Source organism: Rhinoderma darwinii, chromosome 2, assembly GCF_050947455.1.
Source record: "Rhinoderma darwinii isolate aRhiDar2 chromosome 2, aRhiDar2.hap1, whole genome shotgun sequence".
Lineage (NCBI taxonomy): Eukaryota > Metazoa > Chordata > Amphibia > Anura > Rhinodermatidae > Rhinoderma > Rhinoderma darwinii.
Window position 1 is genome coordinate 69,050,310 of NC_134688.1, and position 23,386 is coordinate 69,073,695.

Sequence of the window (23,386 nt, forward strand, 5' to 3'; positions counted from 1 at the left end):
TCCTATACGTCCCTCTTCGGGGAAGAACTGATCTCACTGAACTTCCACCTTGTTCTTATACATCCCTCTTCGAGGAAGAACTAATCTCACCAACCTTGCATCTTATTCCTATATGTCCCTCTTCAAGATAGAACTGATCTCAGCAACCTTCCATCTTATTCCTATACATCCCTCTTCGAGGAAGAACTAATCTCACCAACCTTCTACCTTATTCCTATACATCCCTCTTCGAGGAAGAACTGATGTAAGTTTGAAACTCAGAGAGTTTAAAGTTCTCAAGATGTTTGCTCTAATGGAATAATACTGATCTGCTGAGATACAGACCATGAATTCCTGAAGGACTATGAATAATAGAGTATTGATAAGACACACCAACGAATTTACTGGATAAGTCTGGCATTGAAAAGGGTAACATGCTGGATGTGTGTTCATCAAAAAAACTCACATTTATTCAGCATTTTAAATATTAATTGTAATATTAGATTTTTTGTGTTTTGTAATTGTCGGATATGTTTAAACCGTTAAGTCGAAAGGTACTGAGGCTGAAAGTAGAGGATTGGCTGCTTTCCGCCTTTTAATTGAGGTTGAACCTGGTTGATGTTTGAATATTAAAGAACATAAAGGATTTTAGAGAAAAGAAAACCTTTTAAATCATAGACACAAGCCAAGCCCACACAGGAAACCAAGTTCTAGCATTAAGGTTCTGTGCACACCACAAACGTATACTGTATGTTGGGAAAGTTTTCCATTGTGTATGCCAAACATATAGCTCCGACTGCCAGCCAGAAGCATCATTCATATATTGCTCATTCACTCTCATTCTAAAATAAATACACAAAAAATGGCTCATGATATACTTTTTCTTACAGGATTCCTTTTAAGAAAATATATTGGGCCCATTATATTCTATAGACACATTTGCCATATATGTCAAGAGGATTTCCCAATGTATACTCTGCAGTACACAGCGTAGAGTGTACAAAACGTAAATCTAATGTTTGGCCACAATGTTTTGATACAATTTTCAGGGATTGTGTATGAAAACACAAATCAGATCCATACATTTTTATAGTGATGGCCATAGGACCAATATCCACCTATTATTTTAATTTTCTATGGAGTATATTAATAGATGATAATAAAACGCAAAGTTATAAGTGATCTGAGAGGTTTTTTTTAGTGGTCGGATGGTTCATTTGAGTTTAGCATAAAAAGCAACTAGGAAGAGAGATTAAGAGTATAATAGCGCAAATAAAAAAACATATACATCACTGGATAACAGTTTTCCATTGATAATAATACAGAAGGGATAATGTTACGGTTTGGTTCTTACCAGTACCTAGAGAAAGAACAAACCAAAGCACTTAAAGCACCCCCCTTTTACACGACTCCGGTAAAGGGGGTTTTCCACTGGGCGATTATCGGGCAGAAAAGCGTTCATAGGACGCTCGTTCCCGATAATTGCCCTGTGTAACTAGGGCAGCGATCAGCAGGTGAACGAGTAAACACTTGTTCACATGCTTATTGTATAGTTTTAAAAAAGTTAAATATTATCGTTGTCGGCAGCACATCTCCCTGTGTAAACAGGGAGACGCGCTGCCGACATGATAATAATGTATGGGGACGAGAGATCAGAGTAACGACCGCTCAACCCCATACATAGCTCTTTGTGACCGGAGCAAACGAGCGCCGATCAACTATGTCTAATAGGCCCTTTAGGGTGGTTGTCAAGGCCTTCAGGACTTTAGCACCACTAGTCAGCCTGGTGGTTGATTCTCTGGATAATGTCAGCAGAATGGGAACCAGATAAATGAAAGTGAGGATGGAAATAAGGTTTTTAAGGATAACAGACTGTCCAATAACAAGTTCCAGCGAAGAGAAGTAATCACATTGTAACGTATATGGCCGAGGACCATCGTTCAGACTTAGCCTCTGACGGCCCCGGACATTGACATCTCTGTTCTCGGCGACATCTCCCTCCAGGCACTCACTTCCGGGTTCTGGGACGGTTTCCCGCAGGGCGCGCGCACGGTCTTAAAGGGCCAGTACGCGTCCAGCTGTCAGTCAATAATTAGCCCAGAATGCTGCTGGACTATTAAAAAGGCTCTGCCCACTTGATCCTTGCCTGAGCGTTGTTGTATACCTAAAGTTTATCTTGCAAATAGTCTCCCAGTGTTTTCCAGTTCCCAGTGTTACCCGTTCCTGCTGCCAGTTCACTGTATCCCGTGCTATCGTATCTACAGTGAGAGTCAAGTCGTGTCTTCCGCTGCATCTACTGTGCCATCTACGGTGAAAGTTGTGTCTCCGCTACTATCTACATTGCCTCAGGTACACTTTCTGGACTATAGACATTGTTTTGAACCTAGTTTTCCAGCTGCTATCCCGCTATGCGGTACGGCCCAGTGGGTCCAAACCCCGCATCGTGAAACACATAAATAAGGGAATAGCAATGATGATATAGCAGATTTGGGTACCTGGTACAGTTCCAGATTTCAGGAAGGTAGTTAGACAATCCAGGGTTCGGCAACGGAGATGTGAGTCTGATATATACGGTAAAGAGGATAATCCAAAAAAGTAGCCAGGGATAAAAATCTGGTTACAAGAGTAAGGCACCAGTAGATACAAGCTCAAGTAAGGCCTTATTTAGACTAATGTAAATATCGTCCTTGTGAGGGCTGCTTTTTTAACGGCCGTCACATGCTGCATGTACAGTGAAGGAAATAAGTATTTGATCCCTTGCTGATTTTGTAAGTTTGCCCACTGCCAAAGACATGAACAGTCTAGAATTTTTAGGCTAGGTTAATTTTACCAGCGAGAGATATATTATAAAAAAAAAATAAAACAGAAAATCACATAGTCAAAATGATATATATTTATTTGCATTGTGCACAGAGAAATAAGTATTTGATCCCTTTGGCAAACAAGACTTAATACTTGGTGGCAAAACCCTTGTTGGCAACCACCGCAGTCAGACGTTGTTTGTAGTTGATGATGAGGTTTGCACACATGTTGAGAATTTTGGCCCACTCCTCTTTGCAGATCATCTGTAAATCATTAAGATTTCGAGGCTGTCACTTGGCAACTCGGATCTTCAGTGGCTAGGCCACTCCATGACCTTAATGTGCTTCTTTTTGAGCCACTCCTTTGTTGCCTTGGCTGTATGTTTCGGGTCATTGTCGTGCTGGAAGACCCAGCCACGAGCCATTTTTAATGTCCTGGTGGAGGGAAGGAGGTTGTCACTCAGGATTTGACGGTACATGGCTCCATCCATTCTCCCATTGATGCGGTGAAGTAGTCCTGTGCCCTTAGCAGGGAAACACCCCCAAGACATAATGTTTCCACCTCCATGCTTGACAGTGGGGACGGTGTTCTTTGGGTCATAGGCAGCATTTCTCTTCCTCCAAACACGGCGAGTTGAGTTAATGCCAAAGAGCTCAATTTTAGTCTCATCTGACCACAGCACCTCCTCCCAATCACTCTCAGAATCATCCAGATGTTCATTTGCAAACTTCAGACGGGCCTGTACATGTGCCTTCTTGAGCAGGGGGACCTTGCGGGCACTGCAGGATTTTAATCCATTACGGCGTAATGTGTTACCAATGGTTTTCTTGGTGACTGTGGTCCTAGCTGCCTTGAGATCATTAACAAGTTCCCCCCGTGTAGTTTTCAGCTGAGCTCTCACCTTCCTCAGGATCAAGGATACCCCACGAGGTGAGATTTTGCATTGAGCCCCAGATCGATGTTGATTGACAGTCATTTTGTATGTCTTCCATTTTCTTACTATTGCACCAACAGTTGTCTCCTTCTCACCCAGCATCTTACTTATGGTTTTGTAGCCCATTCCAGCCTTGTGCAGGTCTATGATCTTGTCCCGGACATCCTTAGAAAGCTCTTTGGTCTTGCCCATGTTGTAGAGGTTAGAGTCAGACTGATTAATTGAGTCTGTGGACAGGAGTCTTTTGTACAGGTGACCATTTAAGACAGCTGTCTTTAATGCAGGCACCAAGTTGATTTGGAGAGTGTAACTGGTCTGGAGGAGGCTGAACTCTTAATGGTTGGTAGGGGATCAAATAGTAATTTCTCTGTGCACAATGCAATTCTAGACTGTTCATGTCTTTGACATTGGGCAAACTTACAAAATCAGCAAGGGATCAAATACTTATTTCCTTCACTGTATTTCAATGGGGCTGTTCACACGTCTGATGTTTTAACGGACTGTCTGAAAGGTCTGTGAAAAAATAGGACAGGTCCTATTTTTGTCAGTTTTCACGGATCCCTCAATAGACTCAAGTCTATGAGGGATCCGTGAAAACTTGTGCCGCACGGGTGCGACTGGACGTGAAACCTGGCTATTTTCCATGTCTGAGTTTACACTCGTTCGTCTAAATAAAGCCTAATAGCAAGCAAGGTAGCAAAACTAACTCTGTGCATGCCGTGAATCACAGTGAGGTTAGTACATTAGAGCTAGTGACCACCTACTCAGCAGGCTCCAGCTATCTCTCACAGAATAGACGTGGCCACCCGCTGCTCTTACTATAATTTACACCAGGAATGGTTAACTCAACAGTTACATAGATTATATCTATACATAAACTGTAAAATTGTGCTCAAAGGTGGACATACACTTTAAACTTTATTTTCTCCATTGACAATCCAAGATGTCAACCAGCCGGATTTACTGCATATATTAAAGTTAGAGACCCAAGTCTCTTCATGAATCAAGAGTGTAGGTGGAATTTAAAAAGTATGTAAGAACTTCAACTCCAGAAATGATCAATTTTCAGCTTTTGTTTGGACCTCACCCTAAAAATTAATGAATGAAGAATTCTCCTTGAAAACATTAGGAACTCCCACTGTAAACACAGCACATATGACAGTAGATCAGGATAATTTATTTTTAAATGTTCTTTCCCCCCTACCCCATGACCATAGATAATCGTACTAGTGGTTTGGCAATATACCTTAACGTATTGCTCTTATATAAAGCTGGCCATAAATGTACAGATTAACCACTATAAAAAGAGTGTTCTGATTTTTTTACAGTAAAATCTAAAATTGTAGCTTTTACCACTAAAAAAAATTAAAGAATGAACCATACTACAATTATTCAGGTTAAGTCGTATAACATCTTACGGAGTTGGGTCGGGAGGGTCACTTCCTGCTGTACAGAGTCAATATTGTCTGTGCAAAAATATAAAACTTTATTCATTGAGTAACAGAGAAATCCTGGGCCTGATTCATTTAAGTCAACCATAAAAAAACAATAACCCATGAATTACTTGTTACAATGATATGAAAGAACAAAGGCTGCAGATTTTTATGCAAGATGGTGGACTAAAAAATGTGGCAAAAAAAACCCAATCAAATTAAGCGCCGAATAATAATAAAAAAAGTATAAAAATGTATACATAACTGAAGATAAACAGGTTTTTCCGATGATTAGGGCATATGGAAATCATAAAGGATAGTCAGCCAAGATGAAGAGGTTTATTACAGTGCCATAGATGCAACCAGGTGATCCCTCCCGGATAGGGACAAACACAATGGCTGCCCCCAGCATGGGACACAGGGTGAATTTTTATCACATGGAATTACCAGGAGAGGCGGATACAGCACTCTAAGGCCTTATTCACACGGACGTGTACGTTTTGCGCGCACAAAAGGTCTGTTTGTCATCAGCATATGGTGCGTGGCTGGGTGATTTTCGCGCAGCCGGCATCATTATGACACTCTGTTTTTATGTTTACATTCATTTATTTTACTACTGAAGTGCTTCCGTGTGCCGAGCGCGATTTACACGCACCCAATGACTTCAATGGGTGCGTGCTGCGCGAAACACGGGCAAATATAGGACATGTCAAGAGTTTTACGCAGCGCACATACGCTGCGTGAAATTCACTGACAGTCTAAACGGCCCGATTCACTAACATAGGTCCGTGCGACGCGCGTGATTTCCACGGGCGTAGCACGGACGTATTATACGTTAATGTGAATAAGGCCTAAGGGTCAGTTCACACGGCAGATTTTGTTTGGTGGTTCCCGCCGCAAAATCCACTGCGGAATTATTCCTGGCATCGGCATGACTATTCCTCCCATTTACCTAAATGGGAGGTTCAGGCCGAATCTGTCCGAAGATCGGTCAGAACGCTTCTTTTTCCCGCTAGCTGAAAAAAAATCAGCCATCGGGAAAAATAAGCTTTCGACACCCATTATAATGAAAGGGGGGGGGGGGGTGGAACAGGTCCTTAGCCTTAGAACAAGGCCTTAGCCTGCATCAAAAGGACCTTGCATGTGTTGTCAAATTTTGCACACCAGCTAAGTGAACTTTACTGCCCTTCTGTCTTCTCTTCAGGGTGTGTAGCTGTCTCTGAGAACCCGGCACTCCCGACCTGCCGTGTATTTACAATGGCATTGGTTTAAATCTGCTTCATATATTTACAGGTTAATGTTTCATTTTAGTAGAATGACTCTGCTTTGTTGTCTTCCGTGCAACTTCTTTCTTTCTACTTACGGTCCTTTGCTTGACGGAAGCATTATGTACACCTCTGCAAAACAGAAAAAAAACAAAAGCATTACATGTGGATGTGAAAGAGATGTAACTATACGGCTCTGTTCACATCATGCTATTCGTTTATGTTTGGCACATACTTCGGGTAAATCTCGTGTGCACTGAATGAAAACCTCCGATGTATGCAACTGTATGCTATACAGTTTCATATGTCGCAAATAGGCTCCTATGGTACCACACATTATACACTTCTTTACGGGATGCCTCTGTACTGAAAAGCAGAATCAACTATGTTTTTCAGTACAGCAGACGTATGCCAAAATGACACTTTGGCATATTTCGGGGCAGAGCGTTCCTTTGCGTAAACGTGATGTAAACATAATCTAATCTACCTTCCCGCACCATGACGTAACTGCATGTCCAGGTGAGAAGTAACTTAGCGCACCGAGACGTGCAGTTACGTCCGCAATTAAAATGTTAACCACCCCGCGGCACTGTAATGTAGCGGCGGTTAACTGCTGCCAGGGACTGCCCTGGTCTCTAGGCAGACTATAAGAGATCAATCAGAGTGGTCCCTTGTCGGTGATTGCTCCAATTGGTTAGACTGTACAGCCTAACCAATCGGAGATCTGTAGTACTGTGAAACTTTAGGACAGGCTCTGATCACCACTGTTGGTGTTTGAACAAATCTATCTCTGGACAAATGATACAGTCTCTGATCTCTCCACTTCACAAAGAGTACGAAAACCCCCAAATTAACCCCTTGATCACAGTTCCCCCACTCTAATCACTCCCCTACCTCTCGCATTGTATAAGGGAGTTTTTTTTGTTGCTTTTTTTTTACCAAAAATCATAAAACACTAAAAAAGTGTTCCTGTCAATTTAGTCAGTGTCAGTCACTTTCAGCGCCAGACTGTCTGTTAGTCAGCGTCAGACCGTTCGCGTCAGTCAGTGTGTGATTGTCAGTCAGCGTCAGTTAGCCATCGTCAGAGACAAAAAAAGTTCTATATTATACATATAGATACAGTATACATTAGTATAAATATAGTATACATATATTTACTGTACATCTGAAATAAAAATAGCCCGTAGAAAATATACCGCAGAAGAGGCGTAGGAGATTCTCGCACAGAAAGTGCGAGTGATGTAGGTTCCACTTTCGCTTTATCCTCCTCAACTGACACCGAGGCACCTCCTCGCAGTCGCAGGAGAGTTAGTGTTCAGGTTACACCTGCACCTGAACCTACTTGGTTGTACCCAACCTCCTACACCCCGAAGTACCAGACTTTACTGCTGCTGTAGGGGTCCAAGTCCAGACAGAAGAGCGGTCAGAAATGTAATTTTCTAAGCTCTTCTTTTCGGACAGCCTTGTTGGAAAAAATTGTTGAGCAGACAAATCTATGTGCTCAACAATTTATTGCTGCGAACACCAGTTCTTTTTATGCCAGGCCATACAGGTGGCATCCCACCAACACAGCATAAACGCTGCAATACTGGGGATTGGTCCTAAATATGGGCCTAACTAAGTGGCCGTAGATGAGGACCTATTGGTCCACTGTGCGGTCAAAAAAAGAGATCACAACCTTAGATAAATTCTTTAAGGGGTGTAGTTTCCAAAATGGGTTAATTTCTGGGGGCTCAGAACTACCTCTGAATTTATCGGCCAAATTTTCCCACTGACATAATGTACAATATGTCACGAGAAAACAATCTCAGAATCGCTTGGATAGGTAAAAGCATGCCAAAGTTACTACCACATAAAGTGACAAGTCAGTTTTTAAAAAAATCACCTTCGTCCTCAAGGCCAAAATATGCTCAGTCCTGAGGGGGTTAATGTGCTGAATACAGGAAACATAAAAGATTACCTAAAGTATATTCCTGCTCCCAATATTTTCTTATTTTCCTAAAACCCTTTGTTGTACAGCCAAACATCACGACTTCAATCCTAAAGCAGAATTCCACCAAACATTGCATAATATCAGAGGATAACTAAAAATTACAGCGTTCCAGCGCTAATTGTGGTGATGTATTATCCATGCTGATGACATCACATGATGCTAGCAAGCAGTCACTGCTAACCAAAGTGAGGTATAGTACAGTGACCACAGTAACCAGAAAATGGCCACCACAGTTGCGTGACTGGTCATCTGCAGACACATCAACACGTCCTACGTACATAGGGGACCAAGGGATCACTGAAACAGTAAAGAATATTAATGATGAGTATATAGAAAAGCTTTATTTTCACAGTTTAAGGTTTTTGAACAAATTGTCAGCCATCGGAAACCCCTTTAATTTGTACCAAAAATCAATACATTTCCTCGACAAAGTAGGTGCATTATCTCAAAAAGCAACAATTGCCCAGTGATTTGGCACATAAGCGAATGAGTCTTCTTATGATTAACCCCTTCCCGACATTTGAGGTATACACACGGGCTGAGCCCGCTCAATACTACACAGGTTACCGCTGTATGTTACAGCCGACACTTCACTGTAACGAGCAGAATCCCGCTCGTTTAAACCCGTCAATAGTGACCGCAGCATCTAAGTTGTTCGTAAGTGGGGGGTCGGAAGCCTGGGGACCAAATGAAGGCCCCCAGGTCTGCCATCTTTGTGCTCCTGCATCCTTAGTAGTAGCCTGTGAAAATCACGGTATATTAGAATACATTAGTATTGCAGTATACCGTGCAAGCGATCCAACGATTGCTGGTTCAAGTCCCCTAAGGTTACTAATAACAATAGTAAAAAAAACTGTTAAATAAAGTTGTTGTTTTTTTTTTAATCTACAAAAAAAAAAAATATTAAAAGTTTAAAAAAAAAAAACCTTTTCGCATTTTCTCCCTAAAGCAATGTAAAAATAGCCGTGAAATTTATTGCAACACAGTCCCAATGACTTGAATGGGACACTGATGCAATATTTTTCAAGCCCACTACAAATGTAACGGCGCGTGCAAGTACGAACGAGGAGGAAACCCTTGTAAACCATGAAGAGGCCCCTTCAACCAGCTGATGGTCAGGGATGCAGAGTCTCAGACCTCAGCTGATCTAATATTGATGGCCTATCCGAAGGGTAGGCCATCAATTTTAAAAACCCGGATAACCCATTTAATCCACAGCAGAGCCCATACTATGGAGACGTTGGCACTATGTGCCACCATATAGTGCCTCCATGACAGAGATATTCTCTCCTAAAAGCAATGCAGCATCTGACGTAACATGGCACATTTTTTTTCTGTTGGATTCTATATGAAATTGGAGACATACAGAGGTACTGTATGTCCTCATAAATTTCTATAAATGCCAAAAGCAGAACATATTTCCCCCATTTAGAAATACTCAACAATCTCTGTGGTTCCACAAGTTACACTATGCTCACAAGCAAATATGTATGTGTCCTGTTAAACTGCTGGCTCATCCTCTGCTCCTCGCTCCCTGTACTGCTCACTTCTTTGGCCCCCTGTCCCTTTAATCCTCTCAACCATTTCTGAGCTGAGGCTTTACTTTTAAATGCGAGATTAAACTATAACAGATGTGGAAGAAAATTGCCTTCTTATAAGTGATTTGCAGCTCTTATTTAAACACTTGTCTTGCGGATAATAAGAAAAGGAAACTCCAATGAGTAAAGTCCTTCTACAGAATGGTACAAAAATATTCACTTTATAAAGGAATTCTGGCAATATGGCAGCTGAGCCCGGACGAACCCTCAACTGGTCCTCTGCTGTTTCTTTTCTCTTTTTATTCTTCATTAATTTAGTAAAATGGGGTAAATATAATGGTAATGGAGTTTGTTTAAAGTCAATCCCTGTCAATACAGCTTGTATTTAGTTCAATGCGAGCTGCATTAATTTGCGGAGCTCACATTGAACTAAATACTAGCTGTATAAATCGGAGCTCCCCTAGTGGCAGCTGGAAACAAAAGAGATCTTCACAATTAACTCAAAGGTGGGTGACGGGCATAACAGCATGGAGTCTATATAGTTGTGCCCCTGATGACTGTGCTACCTGTCCTTAGGGTCAGGGTTACATAAGTCTACAAGAAAGGCTATTTATATAAGGGAAACAACAGATTTGTGAATGCTGTTGTCCAAGAGTCAGTGGTAAGTTGTGAGTTTTTTCTTGGTGAATATTGTGGGGACAGTAAAAAAAGAAAATAATAATACTAATAATAATAATAATAATAATAATAATAATAATAATAATAATGGGAGTAAGTAAACATGACAAATTTACAATTCTTTGTTTGGCGCAGATTTAAACCCATGTCCTAAGTATGTGTCTACATTTTATATATGGGTCACACATCCCACCTGGTGAGGGGGGCACCGTATCCAGGTGGAGTATGAATGAAGAGGTGGCCAGGATTATGCATGGCTCTCCTGATTCATTCCTATGGGAGTTACCACCTGGTCAGGTAATCACCAATATATAAACAACAGCGGGTTTCACAGGTGGGACCCGCATTAATACGAAATGTATGGAATACACCGTACCATAAATATTTCAGTTGGGAAAACCCCTTTAAATGCTATGTACACCATTGAAAACATTTATTTTTAAATCAAAATATGTATCAGTGCGATTGGTGCCTCTTTATTGGTGCAAAATAATTGTAACTTTTTGAGATACAGCTGCTTTGTCTCCTGTATATAGGAATAGTGGAGGGAAAGAAAAAACTCCTTAAATGGGGCACTCCTGTGCTGATATAGATTTGTAGTCGGTTTTCAGGAACAAGTGTTTTTATACATCAAAGTCTAAAAGCAAACACTGTGCAACGCGTTTCGACCCCAGCCTAGGGGGTCTTTGTCAGGCATATAACATTGTCTAAAATCACATCTCTATAAACACACTTTCTTAATTAAAACGATGCCCAGTTCAAACGTAAAGCATAAAAGTTCATTATGGGCATGTTCACAAACGTTCTGTTCATGTTACAATAACTTGTTTTATTTATCGCTTGTCAGTTAAATAAAAAAGGAAAAAAAATCGAGAGATGTTAATTTAATATTTATTTCTATTTGTTATTAATTCATTTATATTACAGGATATGAGTTTTCTGGATTGTATCGTTTACAATGTTTTAGTTTTACTCCTTTGTTTATTTCCATTTCTATTTTCCCATGCCTACGTAATCAATGTTTACTTTCCCACGCTTCTGATTGGCTATGGTACTAGGCTTTTCGCTCATTGGTTACTGGTCTATTGACACTTCTGACTGGATGTTTCCCGTTAGTATTAATGGTTACCCGGATTTTGGAACATGACCAGTTTCTAATTCGCTGTGATAAATTATGGGGGTAAATTTAACTTACTAAGCTCGTGACAATTTTTTTTTTAAAATTGTATAGACTTTATTCTTTCTGGAGTTGTTTTTTTCTTGGGTTTATTTTTGGACATAGACTACTGTTTTATTACATTATTTGAACGACATGGATCGCTTCAAATTTAACCCCTTAACCCCTTCAGGACTGTGCCTGTTTTGGCCTTCAGGACGAAGCCGATTTTTAAAATCGGACATGTGTCACTTTATGTGGTAATAACTCCGGAATGCTTTTGCTTATCCAAGTGATTCTGAGATTTTTTTTCTCGTGACATATTGTACTTTATGTTAGGGAAAAAATTTGGTCGATAAATTCAATATTTATTTGTAAAAAACACCAAGATTTAGAGAAAATTAGCAAAAATTAGCATTTTTCTAAATTTAAATGCATCTACTTGTAAAACAGATAGTAATACCACACAAAATACTTACTATTTTATATTTCCCATATGTCTACTTTATGTTTGCATCGTTTTTTGAACATTCTTTTATTTTTCTAGGACGTTACAAGGCTTAGAACTTTAGTAGCAATTTCTCATATTTTCAAGAAAATTTCAAAAAAGCCTATTTTTTCAGGGACCAGTTCAGTTCTGAAGTGGCTTTGAGGGCCTTATATATTAGAAAGTCCCCATAAATCACCCCATTTTGAAAACTGCACCCCTCAAAGTATTCAAAACAGCATTCAGAAAGTGTTTTAACCCTTTAGGCGTTTCACAGGAATTAAAGCAAAGTAGAGGTGAAATTTACAAATTTCATTTTTTTTTTTCGAAAATTAATTTGTAATACATTTTTTCTGTACCACAGAAGGTTTTACCAGAGAAACGCAACTCAATATTTATTGCCCAGATTCTGCAGTTTTTAGAAATATCCCACATGTGGTCCTAGTGCGGTAATGGACTGAAACACCGGCCTCAGAAGCAAAGGAGCAACTAGTGGATTTTGGGGCCTCCTTTTTTTAGAATCTATTTTAGGTACCATGTCAGGTTTGAATAGGTCTTGTGGTACCAAAACAGTAAAGACCCCCCAAAAGTGACCCCATTTTGGAAACTATACCCCTCAAGGAATTTATCTATGCGTATAGTTAGCATTTTGAACCCACAGTTTTTTTGCTAAATTTATTTGAATTAGTATGTGAAGATGAAAATTTACTTTTTTGTGAAAAAACGTAAAAATTTTAAATATTTACAAGGAATAAAGTAAAAAAACACCCCACCATATGTAAAGCAATTTCTTACGATTATAGCAATACCCCATATGTGGTAATAAACTGCTGTTTGGACCCACAGCAGGCCTCAGAAGGGAAGGAGCACCATTTGGATTTTGGATTTCTGATTTTGCTGGAATAGTTTTCAGTGCCGTGTCACGTTTGCAATGCACTGGAGGGATGAAAACCGTGGAAACCCCCCAATAGTGACCCCATTTTGGAGACTACACCCCTCAAGGAATTTTTCTAGGGGTAAAGTTAGCATTTTGACCCCACAGTTGTTTTGCTGAAGTCATTGGAATTAGTCTGTAAAGGTAAAAATCTACTTTTTTCTGTAAGAACTTAGAAATTGTTAATTTTTACAAGGAATAAAGGAGAAAAAGCACCCCAACATTTGTAAAACAATTTCTCCTGATTACGTAAATACCCCATATGTGGTAATAAACTGCTGTTTGGACCCACACCGGGGCTTAGAAGGGAAGGAGCGCTATTTGGCTTTTGGAGCTCAAATTTAGCTGGAATAGTTTTTGGGTGTCATGTCGAATTTGCAAAGCTCCTGAGGTACTAAAACAGTGGAAACCTCCCAAAAGTAACCCCATTTGGGAAACTACACCACTTAAGGAATCTATCTAGGGGTATAGTGAGCATTTAGGCCCCACACGTCTTTTGCAGAATTTATTAGAATTAGGCCGTGAAAATTAATATCAACATTATTTCCACTAAAATGTTGAATTTTTTCAATTTCACAAAGGATAAAGGAGAAAATGCACCCCAACATTTGTAAAGCAATTTCTCCCGAGTACGGTAATACCCCACATGTGGTCATAAATGTTTTTTCATTAGAAAATAAATTAACCCTTTCCGGACTGATCCATGTTTTGCTTTTTCTTTTTCGTTTTTCCTCCCCGCTTTCTGAGAGCCACAACGTCTTTATTTTTTCGTCAATAGAGCGGTGTGGGGGCTTATTTTTTGCGGGACGAGCTGTAGTTTTTATTGGTACAATTTTTTGGTACATAAGACTTTTTCAGCATTTTTTATTCCATTTTTTGGTGGAGCGAAGGTGACCAAAAAACTGCAATTTTGCCATTTAAAATTCTTTATTTTTCACGGCGTTCACCGTGCGAGTTCAATAATGGTATATTGTAATAGCTTGGACTTTTACGGACGCAGCGATACCAATTTTGTGTATTTTTTTAATTTTTTTACATTACTTTAGAGAAAAAATATGAAAAGGGTTTCTTTTTGGACTTTAAATATTTATTTAATTTTTTCCACTAATAATAACTATTTAATAAAATATGTAAAAACAAAAGTAGTCCCCCTAGGAGACTTGAACCAGCAATCGTTAGATCACTGGTAGAATACACTGCAATACATTAGTATTATAATTATATATATATATATATAACATTATATATTGTCATTTTTACAGGCTCCTGTAACAGCGTGATCGCTGTTTCTGTCCGTTAGTCCCGGGTATCAGCTGTAATACACAGCTGACACCCACAGCGTATGGCGCGGACTCAGCGCGTGAGACGCTCCATATATCACCCCCCACACCACAACATGTTATTAAGTCATGGTGCGCGAAGGGTTTAATGCGCAGCCGATGGTGGAAAGTGAAAATTACAATTTTCCACTGATGTGCCATTTTAGTGCACTATATGTTGTGCCCAGTTTGTGCCACAAATACCACAAATAAAATATTAACAGGGTTCTCCCGGGTATGGCGATGCCATATCGGTGGACGTAAACGGCTGTTTGGGCAGACTGTAGGGCTCAGAAAGGAGGGACGCTATTTGGCTTTTGGTGCGCAGATTTTTCTTGGTAGTAGCTCTGGCGTTTTGCTGGTATTTCAGTTTATAATGTGGGGGCAAATGTAGGTTGGGCAGAGTACATCAGGGCATAATAAGAGGGTATAATAATGGGGTAAATAAATAATAATCCACAGATATGTGGCCAGTGTTGCACTTATATTATAAATGGCGCCCGATCTTATACGCTTTTGGAACGCTCTGTACATTTTGCATCGCCATAATCTGGGAGCCGGAACTTTTTTTATTTTTGCACCACCGGAGCTGTGTGAGGGCTTATTTGTTGCGGGACAATCTGTAATTTTCATTGGTACCATTTTGGGGTGCATGCGATTTTGTTGATCACTTTTTATTCAATTTTTCGGCAAGCAAGGTGACCAAAAACCATCAATTCTGACAATGATTTTTATTTATTTTTTACAGCGTTCACCCTGGGCTATAAATGACCATTATATTTTATTCTGCGGGTCGGTACGATTACGGCGATACCATATGTATATAGGTTTTTTTATGTTTTGCAGCGTTTGCGCAATAAAATAACTTATTTAGAAAATAATTTATTTTCTGTCACCATATTCTGAGAGCCGTAACTTTTTTATTTTTCAGTCAAAAAAGCTGTGTAAGGGCTTGTTTTTTGCGGGACGGGTTGTAGTTTGTATCGGTACAATTTTGGCGTACATGGGACTTTTTGATCACTTTTTATTGTATATTTTGTGAGGGTTGGTGACCAAAAAAATAGTGATTCTCGCTTTGTTTTTCATTTATTTTTTTTGCGGTGTTCACCGTGCGGGAAAAATAATATTATAGTTTTATAGTTGGGGTCGTTACGAATGCGGTGATACCCAATATGTGTACTTTTTTTTTACGTGTTCATTTTTTTCCTATAATAAAAGACTTATAGGAAAAAAAGCAGTTCATGTTTATGTCACTTATAACTTTTATTTTTACACTTTTATTAAAACATTTTTATTCTTTTTTTTTACTTTTTTCACTTGTCCCACTAGGGGACACTTAGACTTGCAGCTCTGATCGCTGCTAGAGTACATTACACTACACACGTAGTGTAATGCATTCCAACTGTCATTGTGACGTGACAGTCACACTGACAGGAAGCCTACGACGACCACCCTCCGGGTAGTCCTCATAGGCTTCTGTACATAGCAGCCCGGAAGCCATTGTCTGGCGTCCGGTTGCCATGGGTACGATCGCCAGCCCCCGTGATTTCACATGGGGGCTGCCGATCGGCGCTAAACACCTTAATTGCGGCGTTCAAATCGAACGCCGCAATTAAGGGGTTAACTGCCGAAATAAGCGGCGATAGGCCGCTGATCGGCAACGGGGAATGCAGGGCAGACGCCCTGCACAGTTAACCGCCGCTGCAGTGTAGCGCCGCGCGGCGGTTAACTGTCAAAGCACAGACGTAACTGCACGTCAAGGTGCGCGAACTTACTGCACACATTGACATACAGTTACGTCAAGGTGCGGGAAGGGGTTAAGGACGCAGCCTGTTTTGGCCTTCAGGACACAGCCAATTTTTTCAAATCTGACATGTTTCACTTTATGTGGTACTAACTTCGGAATGCTTTTACCTATCCAAGCGATTCTGAGACTGTTTTCTCGTGACACATTGGACTTTATGTTACTGGCAAAATTTGCTCGATACATTAAGTATTTCATTGTGAAAAACACCAAAATTTAGCGAACAATTGCAAAAATTTGCATTTTTCTAAATTTAAATGTATCTGCTTGTAAGACAGATAGTAATACCACACAAAATTGTTGCTAATTAACATCACCCATATGTCTACTATAGATTGGCATTGTTTTTTGAACATCCTTTTATTTTTCTAGGACGTTACACGGCTTAGTACTTTAGCAGCAATTTCTCACATTTTCAAGAAAATTTCAAAAGGCTATTTTTACAGGGACCAGTTCAGCTGTGAAGAGGATTTTAGGGCCTTTTATATTAGAAACCCCCGATAAGTCACCCCATTTTAAAAACTTTACCCCGCAAAGTATTCAAAACAGCATTTAGAAAGTTTCTTAACCCTTTAGACGTTTCACAGGAATTAAGGCAAAGTAGATGTGAAATTTTCAAATTTCTTTTTTTTTTGCAGAAATTCAATCTATCATCTATTTTTTTCATAACACAGAAAGTTTTACCAGAGAAACGCGACTCAATATCTATTGCCCAGATTCTGAAGTTTTTAGAAATACCCCACATGTGACCCTAATTAACTTATTGACTGAAGCACAGGCCTCAGAAGCAAAGGAGCACCTAAAAGATTTTGGGGCCTCCTTTTGATTAGAAAATATTTTAGGCACCATGTCAGGCTTGAAAGGCTCTTGGCAAAACAGTGGAAATCCCCCAAAAGTGACCCCATTTTGAAAACTATACCCCTTGAGGAAATTATCTAGGGGTATAGTGAGCATTTTGACCACGCAGGTTTTTTGCAGAAATTATTGGAAGTAGGCCGTGAAAATGAAAATCTACATTCTTTCAAAGAAAATGTAGGTTTAGGTATTTTTTTCTAATTTCCACAAGGACTAAAGGAGAAAATGCACCACTACATTTGTAAAGCAATTTCTCCTGAGTAAAACAATACCCCGCATGTAGTCATAAACGGCTGTTTGGAGACACGGCAGGGCTTAGAAGGGAAAGAGCGCTATTTGGCTTTTGGAGCTCAAATTTAGCAGGAATGGTTTGCGGAGACCACGTCGCATTTGCAAAGCCCCTAAGGGACCAAAACAGTGAAAACGCCCAAAAAGTTACTCCATTTAGGAAACTTCACCCCTTCAAGAATCCATTTAGGGGTGTAGTGAGCATTTTTACCCCACAAGGGTTTCATAGATTTTATTAGAATTGGGCAGTGAAGATAAAAAAAAATCAATTTTTTCCAATAAGACGTAGCTTTAGCTAAACATTTTTCATTTTCTCAACAAATAAAGGAATAAAAGAACCCCAACATTTGTAAAGCAACTTCTCTGGAGTACGGCAATACCCCATTTGTGGTCATAAACTGCTGTTTGGGCACACGGCAACGATCAGAAGGGAAGGAGCGCCATTTGGCTTTTGGAGTACAGATTTTGCTGGATTGGTTTCTTGACACCATGTCACTTTTGCAAAGCTCCTAAGGTACCAGTACAGTGGAAACTCCCCAAAAGTGACTCGATTCACGAAACTACACCCCTTGAGGAATTCATCTAGGGGTGTAGTGAGCATTTTGACCCTACAGGTGTTTCTTAGATTTTATTAGAAATGGGCAGTGAAAATAAAAAAAAATCCTTTTTCTTCAAGAAGACGTAGTTTTAGCTGAAAATGTTTCATTTTCTCAACAAATAAATGAAAAAAAGCACCCCAACACTTGTAAAGCAACTTCTCCTGTGTACGGCAATACCACATATGTGTCATAAACTACTGTTTGGGCACAGAATAGGGCTCAGAAGGGAAGGGGCACCGTTTGGATTTTTGGAGTACAGATTTTGCTGGATTGGTTTCTGGGCGCTATGTCGCATTTGCAAAGTCCCTGTGGGACCAAAACAGTGGATCCCCCCAAGAAGTGACCCCATTTTGGAAACTACACCCTCAAGGTATTCACCTAGGGGTGTAGTGAGCATATTAACCCCACAGGTGATTGGCAGAAATTGGTGTGCACTCGATGTTGCAGAGTGAAAATGGGATTTTTTCCATAGATATGCCAATATCTGGTGCCCAGCTTGTGCCACCATAACAAGACCGCTCTCTTATTATTATGCTGTGTTTCCCGGTTTTAGAAACACCCTGCGTGTGGCCCTAATCTGTTGCCTGGACATTCGACCAGGCTCAGGAGTGAAAGAGTACCATGTAAAATTAAGGCCTAATTAGGCAATTTACAAAGTATTGGTTTACAATTGCAGAGGCTCTGATGTGAAATAATAAAAGAAACTGCTGAGAAGTGACCCCATTTTGGAAACTGTACCCCTCAAGGCCTTTATTAAGGGGTGTAGTGAGCATTTTCACCCCATGGGCCTTTTCCATGAATGATTGCGCTGTGGAAGGTGCAAAACAAAAATTTAAATTTTTCCCTAGATATGCCATTTCAGTGGCAAATATGTCGTGCCCAGCTTGTGCCACTGGAGACACACACCCCAAAAATTGTTAAAAGGGTTCTCCTGGGTATGGCGATGACATTTATGTGGAAGTAAACTGCTGTTTGGGCACACTGTAGGGTTCAGAAGGGAGGTAGCGCCATTTGGCTTTTGGAGCGTGGATTTTGCTTGGTAGTAGATTTGTTTGGAGTCTTACTGGTATTTCAATTTATAATGTGGGGGCACATGTAAGCCGGGCGGAGTATATAAGGGGCATAGTCAGGTGGTATAATAATTGGGTAAAAAAAACAACAATACAATAATCCATAGATGTGTGTTACGCTGTGACACGATCCTTTCTGCACAGGCCGGTGTCTCACTAATAAATGGTCCTTACTTATTCGCCTTTTGGTCCACACTCGGCATCTTTGCAGTTTGGGGAATTTTGCTGGGCAAGTGTTGTCCTCGTATAATATAGGCACCGTCGCTTCCAGCAGATATGTTTGGGCCCTCCCCTTCCTGGTTCCCTAATTTTAGGGGCCTTGATAATTCGCCACTTGAAAACAGAAGAAATGTTCCCCTCGGGTCAGCACAACTACATATTTTTTCTTTCCTGACTTATTGGAGCCTTAACTAATTTTAATTTTTCATAGACGTAGTGGTATGAGAGCTGTTTTTTTGCGGGACGAGTTGTAGTTTTTATTGGTACCATTTTGGGGTACATGCGACTTTTTGATCACTTGTTATCCTTTTTTTTGGGGAGGGGCAAGGTGACAAAAAAACAGCAATTCTGGCATATTTTTTTAGTGACTTTTATACAGCGTTCACCACACGTTATAAATTACATGTTACCTTTATTCTGCGAGTCAGTCCGATTCTGGCGATACCTAATTTATAGCACTTTTTTATGTTTTACAACTTTTTGCACAATAAAATAACTTTTGTAAAGAGAATGGATTTTTTCTGCCGCCAAGTTGTGAGAGCCATAACGGTTTTAATTTTTTCGTTGACGGAGCTCTGAGGGCTTGTTTTTTGCGAGACGAGTTATAGTTTTTATAGGTCCCATTTTTGGGTACATGGGACTTTTTGATCACTTTCTATTTCAATTTTTGGAAGACAAACTGACCAAAAAAATAGCAATTATGTCAGTATCTTTTAGTTGTTTTTTTTTTACGGCGTTCATTGTGCGGAATAAATAACATAATATTTTTATTGGCTTTAATATTTTTTTCAATAATAAATGACTTGATAAAGGGAAAAAGGGCGATTGTTTTATGTTATTATTTGAAACTTTTATTGTATTTTTTTACAACTTTTATTTTTACTTTTTTTACACTTTTTTTTACCCTTTTCTTTAGTCCCACTAGGGGACTTGAAGGTCCAACTGTTTGTTTGATGTTCTAATACATTGCACTACCTATGTAGTGCAATGTATTAGAACTGTCAGTTGTTCACTGACAGCAAGCCGATCAGGCTCCACCTCCGGACGGGGCCTAATCTGCTTCCGTAATGGCAGATAGGAAGCCATTGTTAGGCCTCCTGTTGCCATAGTAGCAGTCGCCAGCCTTGCCATCGCATGGCAGGCTGCCGATTTCATACAAACCACTTTGATGCAGCGATTGCATTGGATCGCTGCATGGAAGGGGTTAATGGCAGGAATTGGAGCTAGCTCTGATTCCTGCCTTTACAGTGGGATGTCCGCTGTAACATACAGCGGACACCCACTGCTGATGACGCCGACTCAGCTTCTGAGCCGGAAGCTGAACCGGCGCCATCTTGCCGATGGTACCGGAAGCCTTTTGGGACCCGCTGACGACGGGGCACAGGAGGATTTCGTTGCTGGCAGACCGGGAGGTAAGTATTAGGCCTCCGATCGCCTTTGCAGCCACCGGCAACACAGCGATCACGTTGCTGGGGTGCCGGTGGCTATAAACTCCTCACATGCTGCGATCTCTATTGAACGCAGCATGTGAGGGGTTAATCGGTCGGAACGGAGGCTAGCTCTGGTCCTGGCCGATACCTCAGGGTGCCAGCTGTAATATACAGATGTCACCCGGCGGTTATGTCGCTGGCTCAGCTCCTGAGCCAACTCCATCTCCTTCACGTACAGTTACGTGGAATTGCGGGAAAACACCAGCTCCCATCACGTAACTGTACGTGAAAATGCGGGAAGGGGTTTTAAGAATGATCAGACAACCTAGGTAAGAATTTTGGTTATTTCATTATTATACTGATTCTATGTTTTTATTTAGCCCATTGGGCCTAAGAGTATTAAATTTGAATATCCAGTAAGATTCCCGTTTATTTAGAATTTGCAGATCTGTTTTCCATATTTGGATTTATTTGTTCAATGGGTGAAATTTTCAAGTGCGTGAAGTCGGATTTGTGGTGTTGTAACAGGTGCCTCGATAAACTATGTATTAAATAACCATTCTTGGCATTGAACCTATGACCATTCAGTCTACATCTGAGGGTGTGCGTGGTCCTCCCTATGTATTGAATCCCACATTGATATTTGATCATATAAATGACGAAGTACGTACTGCAATTCATGAAAGATTTAATCATGGATATCTCTTTGGTTGTATTTGACATTACGCTTTTTTTTCCATAGTTGAGGTTTATGCAACAAAGGCAGTTTTTTTGGCCACATTTGTAGATGGAAACTAAAAGGGGGAAGTGTCCTGGGGTTATCCCTGTGGGTTTTTTTTATTTTCAGTCTACTTGGTGCAAGTATCTTTTTGATGGTTTTAACTCTCCGGAATGTTATGCCCGGTAATATTATTTTCAATATTGGTTCACTTAAGAGAATATTCCAATGTTTTATTAAGGGATTTCCTAATTGCATTATTATCACAATTGTAAGTGGTAAAAAAATTGCTTGAGTACTTTTTCTATTTTGATGTAGTGTCTTCCGATATTTATTTTCTTTTTTCTCAGAGACATAATTCTTGTGTGGTAGTCAGGTTCTTATGATAGGCATTTCTTATGAGATCTAAGGGATAGCCCTTTTCCCTAAATCTTTCATTTAAAATCTTTGATTGACGTAGGCCTCCGTGGTGGAGCAATTTTTCCTTATTCATGACTATGAGGGTTATTTTTAGTCAATTATTTATAATGTGCACTGTTAAAATCTAAAAAACTGTTGAGGTCAACATCTTTAAAATGAGTTTTGGTGATAAATTCCTTGTTAAAATTACTTATCTCTAGATCTAAAAATATAATACTTGATTTAGATATGGTAGGGGTGAATTGAATACCCCAATTGTTTTTGTTGAGGGTGTTTACAAATTCAGCGGCTTCATTTGGTGACCCAGACAGTATAAAAAACAGGTCATCGATGTATCTACGGTAATAAATAATATTTCTACGATATGGGTGGTTGTTTTGTATATGTTGTAGCTCAAAAGTACCCCATAAATAAATTAGCATAGCTTGGTGCTACCCGGGTCCTCATCGCCGTACCTTTTATTTGTTTATACAGCTTTGTATCATATTTAAAAATATTATGGGTTAATATAAATTCTAGCCCTTCTAATAAAAATTTACTCTGTTCTTTGTGAAACATCCCGCTGTATTAGAGGAAATATTTTTTGTCCGTCAGGCCTAGGTTGCGGTCTATATTTGAATTTAATGATGTAACATCCAATGAAATCAAAATATAATCTTATTGCCAGCTTTGTTTTTTCAGATCCCTATTTAGACTTGTGGAGTCCTTGAGGTGTGAGGGTAATTCAGTAACAACATTTTGCAGATGCAGGCCTATACAATTACATAATTGGCTAGTTAAGGAATTGATGCCTGTTATTATCGGACGTCCCGGTGGGTTAATCTTGTCCTTATGAAAAAAAAGGAGTTGCTGGAGCTGCTACTGTTAGGAAGTGCTTTTCTTTTTTGTTTATAACTCCTTTTTCATAGTTCTCTTTAATTAGTACAGCATATTCTCCTTCATATATGATGGTGGGATCCGTAACTAAAACGTCATAGTATTCTGGGTCCGATAATATTCTATAGGCTTCTTTAGTATAAACCTCTCTGTTTTGAATTACAATACTTCCTCCCTTGTCAGCCGCTTTGATACTTCGATGTGATTGATTACAGCTCGATTCTGGGTGACCCGCTGTCACTGAACCCGTCGGTCCCGCTGACCTGACGAATACAGGTTTCAGCACTAGATACAGCTGCTCTGTGTACAGGATACAAAGCAACTGTATCTCAAAAAGTAAAACTTATTTTTAATAAAATTTAATTACAATATTGCATGTGTATGTGTGTCTGAAAGTGATTAAAGTAATGTTTATGTCCATCTTTCCTGGAATCACCTCTTGTTTCTTTTGTAGTGGATAAGATTGCAAATTTCAGTCTAATATATAATTACATCAACAATATATATATATATATATATATATATATATATACACACACACACACACACACACACACACTACCGTTCAAAAGTTTGGGGTCACCCAGAC

The 23,386-nt window shown here is 39.8% G+C and overlaps 1 protein-coding gene across 3 annotated transcripts in view; it reads right to left on the reverse strand.

Moving 5' to 3' along the window:
• Positions 1 to 4,686: 4,686 nt before the first annotated feature.
• The window catches only part of CCDC169 (coiled-coil domain containing 169), an 83,846-nt gene continuing 65,146 nt past the window's right edge, over positions 4,687 to 23,386 (reverse strand). Inside the window, exon 7 of one of the 3 annotated variants that reach the window (XM_075851727.1) lies at positions 4,687 to 6,545. In XM_075851727.1, coding sequence (XP_075707842.1) covers positions 6,534 to 6,545 — 12 coding nt within the window. In that variant the 3' untranslated portion in view covers positions 4,687 to 6,533. The remainder of the gene's footprint in view (positions 6,546 to 23,386) is intronic. The other 2 variants (XM_075851726.1, XM_075851725.1) reach the window with 2 other exon arrangements.